General features: G+C 44.1%; 1 protein-coding gene across 2 annotated transcripts; it reads right to left on the bottom strand.

Moving 5' to 3' along the window:
• Positions 1 to 2261: 2261 nt before the first annotated feature.
• Positions 2262 to 5112, bottom strand: LOC131156757 (uncharacterized). Of its 2 annotated transcripts, XM_058110681.1 has the most exons (4): positions 4828 to 4875; positions 4517 to 4740; positions 3926 to 4329; positions 2262 to 3749 (listed from the first exon to the last, which is right to left on the bottom strand). In XM_058110681.1, the coding sequence occupies exons 2-4, from the start codon at positions 4604 to 4606 to the stop codon at positions 2531 to 2533; spliced, it is 1713 nt and encodes a 570-aa protein (XP_057966664.1). In that variant the 5' UTR covers positions 4607 to 4740; positions 4828 to 4875; the 3' UTR covers positions 2262 to 2530. The 2 variants fall into 2 exon arrangements, with proteins under 2 accessions (XP_057966664.1, XP_057966665.1); XM_058110682.1 differs by having other exon boundaries at positions 4517 to 5112.
• Between the last annotated feature and the right edge of the window lie 277 nt (positions 5113 to 5389).

The following is a 5389-nucleotide window of genomic DNA, read 5'->3' on the forward strand; positions in this document are numbered from 1 at the left end:
ATGATTTTTCGTCGTAAACTTTTACCGGTATACACAATCAGAAAAGTATTTAGCTAGCTGTCATATTTTACGAAAAAAATGGGGACAGAAAAAGACAGAAAGTGACGATTCGAGATGAAAAAGTACATTTGATTTGCAACGACTTAATAAACATCTCTTATGAAAAAATATCCTTTTGAAAATAGTTAATGCGAATGATACTCTCAACCTAATAAATAAATCTATAATTAGTCTATCGATTTGGACTAAACATGTACTTGCACCCAATTGATTATCACGGGAAGACGTGCATGTGCACTTTTTTTTTTTTAATTTTAATTTTGAAAATAAAAATAAACCCAAGATTTGGCATGAATTCAAATCAAATCCCATTCTTCATTTGCTTAGTTGGTAATTCCAGTATTTTAAATTTCTAAATTTCTCAAAATGCCTAATAAGCGGTGGGTATGTATTTGACTTTTAGGCGCAAGATTACGCATGCGGCCATCAAGTCAAAAATTGAGTTTGAGTTTGGTTTAATCAGTTATACTGAATCAATAAAATTGATTCGAACCCGATTGAATTAGCAAGTTAAATTTAGGCATAATTTTTAGTTTTAATGATAAAAAATAATATTTTCATTAAAAGAAATTGTTTCATTTAAATATTTACTGCACAAAATATAAATACAAAATTTCAAAAATGCTGCTTTAAATAATTAAATCCAATCAAAACTTTTGCGTATATTATTTTCTTCAAATCAATGTAATGGCAAATGAAGTGACGTGCAAATTGCAGAAGGGAAATGAATGGGGCTCAGGGGACTTAATTTGCGGGTAGTGTGTCCTACAAATGAAGGGTAGGTGCACATTTACATGCAAAATGTTCCATAATAATGACTATCACCGAAAATTAAAGGAAAGAAATGGAAAGAAGATATGAACAGACATAATGATGCAACCTTTTTTAATCCAAACAGAGCAGGATCTGAGGCTTTATGATTGCACAGGGAAGCCATGATTCCATCAACTCAGAGAAAGACCCGGCAGGTTGAAGAGGATGGATGGCATTCATTACCAACAACAAAGCTCTTAGAAGTTGGAACAGAGCAGTGATTTTTCTTCTTCTTCTTCTTCTTCTTCTTTCTTTTTGAATTTTTTAATTTGTTCTTTTGAATGGGTCTCTGTTTGGGTTCCTGCAACAGCAAACCGATGGGCATTGGGCAAGGAATCTGAGCAGAGTAGGTGCCATCGTGCCAAAGACATTGCTCATCGGTCCATTTCGGAACAGAGCAGGGGAGCAGAGCACTCATTTACTGAGGCCACAATGATTCCTGTGAGCGAGGCAACCCATCTCTCTCTCTCTCTCTCTCTCGCTCTGTGGCCCTCTTTACGGATATTGATGGTGGAAAAATACCCACAAAAAGTTTGAAATGTCATCTTCAATAAAACCCATCTTCATTGTTTTATCATCGTAATTAGGGTTTTGATTTAGATTGGATTTGACACCACCTTTGCCCTTCCCCTGTTTTTGTTCCCACTACAGGAGAAAAAGTTAAAAACTGATAACAGCTACTTTTAACACTGGTTTACTATCCCCCCCCTCTTCCCCAGTGAAGCTTTGCCACGTTCTGGAAACAGGGGAGCCCAAATCAGAAGCCCCGCAGGAGAGCAAGGTTCATGAACTCAATTACTGCTGATAAAATTGGATCACAACCTTTTCCCCTGCTTTTGTTCCCACTTGCATCAGCCAGCACAGAGAAAAACTGATCACACCCACTTTTTCAGCTCTATCTGCCATCATCCACCTTCCATTCTACAGCTTTGCCACGTTATGGAAGCAGGAACCAAAATCAGAAACCCCATTCCGCGTATTCTGCAAGCTTCTTATCATTTAGAAGAAGCAGAGTGGTTTCCAATCTGCCCATTACGCAGATGAAGCAGCATTTTGATTTTAATTAATTAAATTAAATCGATTTAATTAGAGCAGAAGGAGAACAGTTCCAAGTTTAATGTGATCTCTTTGGGGAAAATGGCAAGTTGGGTCAGCTAAAGATTGGATAAAACTGGCACAGAGTGGATAGCAATAGTATACAGATAAGACGTGAGAGAGAGAGAGAGAGAGAGAGAGAGAGAGAGGACAAGGTCAGAGGAGCTTCCCTTTCTGCAACTGCAACCAACTGGGTACCCATCTCTCTGAATTGAGAGCCCACCAATTCACATAATCGCTCTATGACGAAAACTTTCGAGGGAAAATTGAAACGAAAAGTTGAAATCGTGAAATAATAAAATGGAAATTTCAATAATAAGCTTAGCAAAAGTCCAAATTGTTGAAAAATTCGGTACTGAACTCTGTACATGTACGGTAGGAAGGGAAGATATAGCAGAAAGAAAGAAAAGGTGACAAAATTTTCCGGCAGTCCGTAAAATTTTCTTTTTTTCTTTTGTACACAGGAGAAAATGAATCAGGAGATTCGATTCCCCTGCCGCAGTGCCGGAATTGGCCGTCGACAGCATCCAAGGTACACGAAGTTCTAATTTTCCGGCCAATATTAGCAGCTCAAAGCCTCGTACTTCAACGGCAATGGTCGGTTGAACCCAACCTGAGATAGCAGACTACTCACAGCCGCAAGGTCGCGGCAGAACACCCCTTGGAAAACTGATGAACCCGAATTCGAACTCCCCGTCGTTTTGGTCTCCGGCGGATTAATGGGTACATTCCGTTCTGGCTCCGGTTTGGGTTCTTGAATCTGCTGTGCTTGGATCGTTTGAGCTGCTTGCAGGGCGGCCGCCGCCTTCTTCCTCTGTTTCTCGGCGGCTTCTTCCTCCATTATCGTGCCCATCACGCTCGAATACCCCTTCTGAATCAATCTGTAAAGCAAAAGAGACGACATCTTTGCTCTGTCCTTAACCGAATCCAGATCGCGGTCATCGGCGAGCTCGCAGCGATCCAAAAAGCCCATGGCCTTCTCCGGTTTGTGCCGCAGACAGAGCAACAAATGGGCTCTTTCTAACTCCGATCTCGAACAACCTCGTCTCAAGCCGATCAAAGAGTAGTAATCCACGTTCCCTGTCTCCCCCGAAGCCACCCTCTGCTTCAATTCTTGAATTTTCGTGGTTAAGGCACAGAGCTTTCCCGGTATTTCTCTGTATGTGACGTTGTGACGCTTCCACGCTGGACCGGGAAGCTTCCGATCGCGCAGAATCGAATTGTAGAGAAGCTTCAAGTGTTCGAGATCGTGCAAAGAATCCGGCAAGCACCGAATGGTTTCGAGAAGGGAAGCTCTGGTGCTGAGAGCTTGAATGCAGCTGGGTTCGAGGGCCAGAGTCCGATTGCAGTCGGCGATTGACTCCGCGATTCGGCCGGCGGACCGATACGCCGACGCTCGGTGCATGTAGCATTCGGCGAGGAAGGCTCGAGGGGCGCCGCGGCGGCCCTCGACGATTTTCGTGAAGTGGCGGATGGCTTCAGAGTGGAGGCCGGCGTCGAGGGCGGCGACCGCCGCGGTGCGGCGGCGGATGAGGAGCTTGATGTGGCTAAGGAGCTGGGAGAGGTTCTCAGAGTTCGAGCGGGGAGGGGTGCCGGGAGGGTAGTTCGCGGCGGCGATGTCGCCGGAGTCTTGGAAATTAGACAGCGAGAAGCTGTCGTCGGACCAGCAGATGCTTTCTCGGCGGAGCGCTGCCGTGGCGAGGCGTTTCCCGGTCTGGAGCAGAACCATGGCGTCCTCCATTAGACCCAGGTGGCAGCAAGCTTGACCCAGAACCAAGTACCTGACCCATGACAAAACGGATCCAATCGTCAATCACCCGACCCAAACTCGGTAAATTAATAAATTTTAAAGATAATAATAACTAATTTAATAATAATTTTGGGGTCAAAAGATAAAAGTTCCATAATGGCTGGCGAGGCTTTAGCTTGAACTTCTGGCTAGTAAAGTTTAAATTACCTCCATTGTCCTTCTTTGTCGCAGTTTTTACAGAGCCCGGCCATGACTTTTTTCTTCAGGTCGGAAACCGAGAAGCATTTGACGTAGGAATTGCGAACCAGCGACTCGCCGGAGGAGAGAAGCTTGACTCGGTCTCTGGAGAGTTGCTGGGAGGAGTTGTCGGAGGAGCTGTCGTCGGCGGAGGCGGCGGTGATTCTCAGGCTGGGGATGTAGTCCTGGAGCATGTCGGCGACGTCCTTGAACCGTCGGAGATGGAGAAGAGACCGGGCTTTGAGCTCCAGAGCCGGTTCGAATCGCGGGGAGAGCGCGAGCGCCGCGTCGAGAAGGTTCAGGGCTGACGCGACGTCGCTCTGCTCCTGAGTCGCGATCAAAGCCCGCGCGTCCTTTATGTATTTATCCACAATCTGCGTGCAGAACAGATCAAATCACGAAATTAAAAAAAAAAAATCACGAATCATCTGAAAATGTTGAGTACCCATTTGAGCCAAACCCACGTTGAACATTTCTACATAGTAATCTAATTCGAACAGGGTATGAAGATCGAAACGATCGATTAACAGTGAAGAAGAAGAAGAAGAAGAAGACCCCCACCTTCCTGTTCCTGAGCCACCAGTGCTTCTTCTCCCCACTAACACGAGATGGAGAACTCGCCATTGTTGTAGTTGCAGAGCAATCAATCATAAACAACCTCTCTCTCTCTCTCCCCTCCCCCGCCCGGCCGCCCCTCTCTACCTCTTTATATCATCAATTAATCTCAGACGACACAGAACAGGAACCAGAGAGGAGAGAGAGAGATAGACTATGGAGACTTAAATCTGCGAAAATTAGAGGGTTTATAAGGAAGCTGGTGAGAGAGAGAGAGAGAGCGAGAGAAACCCTAAAAATAAAATGCCAGCATTGACCTGAGAGAAAGCTTTGATCCTTCAATTTCATGGCTGGCACCACCCAGATTCTCTCTCTTTCCTCACAAGCCAACCATGAATTTAAAAAAATAATAATTAAAAAAAAAAAGACAAATGCAGATTTGGACCTCATGGGCCACCGGCTACCCCCGGTCACCCTTCCCTCCGTTGACCGCCTACACCCGGTTCCCCCTCACGGGCCAATGTCAACCACCGGATAAAAGATGGAGGAGTGTAGGGTACATTCATAAAAGTGGCCACCCCCAAATTGCCCCAAAAGTAAGTAAAGAGGAAGAGAGAAAGAGAGAGATAAATAAAGAAAACTTCTCAGTTATTTATTTCTGAGCACCCACTTTTAATCTTCCATTTTTGTCCCTATCCTTCATTTTTCTTCCCTTATTTATTTGTTAATCTCTTTTTTTCTTTTCTTTTTTTTACTTTTTTTAAAAAATAAAAATGGTCTCTACTCTCTCTTTTCTCCTTCCAAGCCTCCTCAGTCTCACAAGACAACCTTAGGTTGCCAATCAAATATGTGCAAGTATAATTTTTATTAACAAAGATT

Source organism: Malania oleifera, chromosome 5 (genome assembly GCF_029873635.1).
Source record: "Malania oleifera isolate guangnan ecotype guangnan chromosome 5, ASM2987363v1, whole genome shotgun sequence".
NCBI lineage: Eukaryota > Viridiplantae > Streptophyta > Magnoliopsida > Santalales > Ximeniaceae > Malania > Malania oleifera.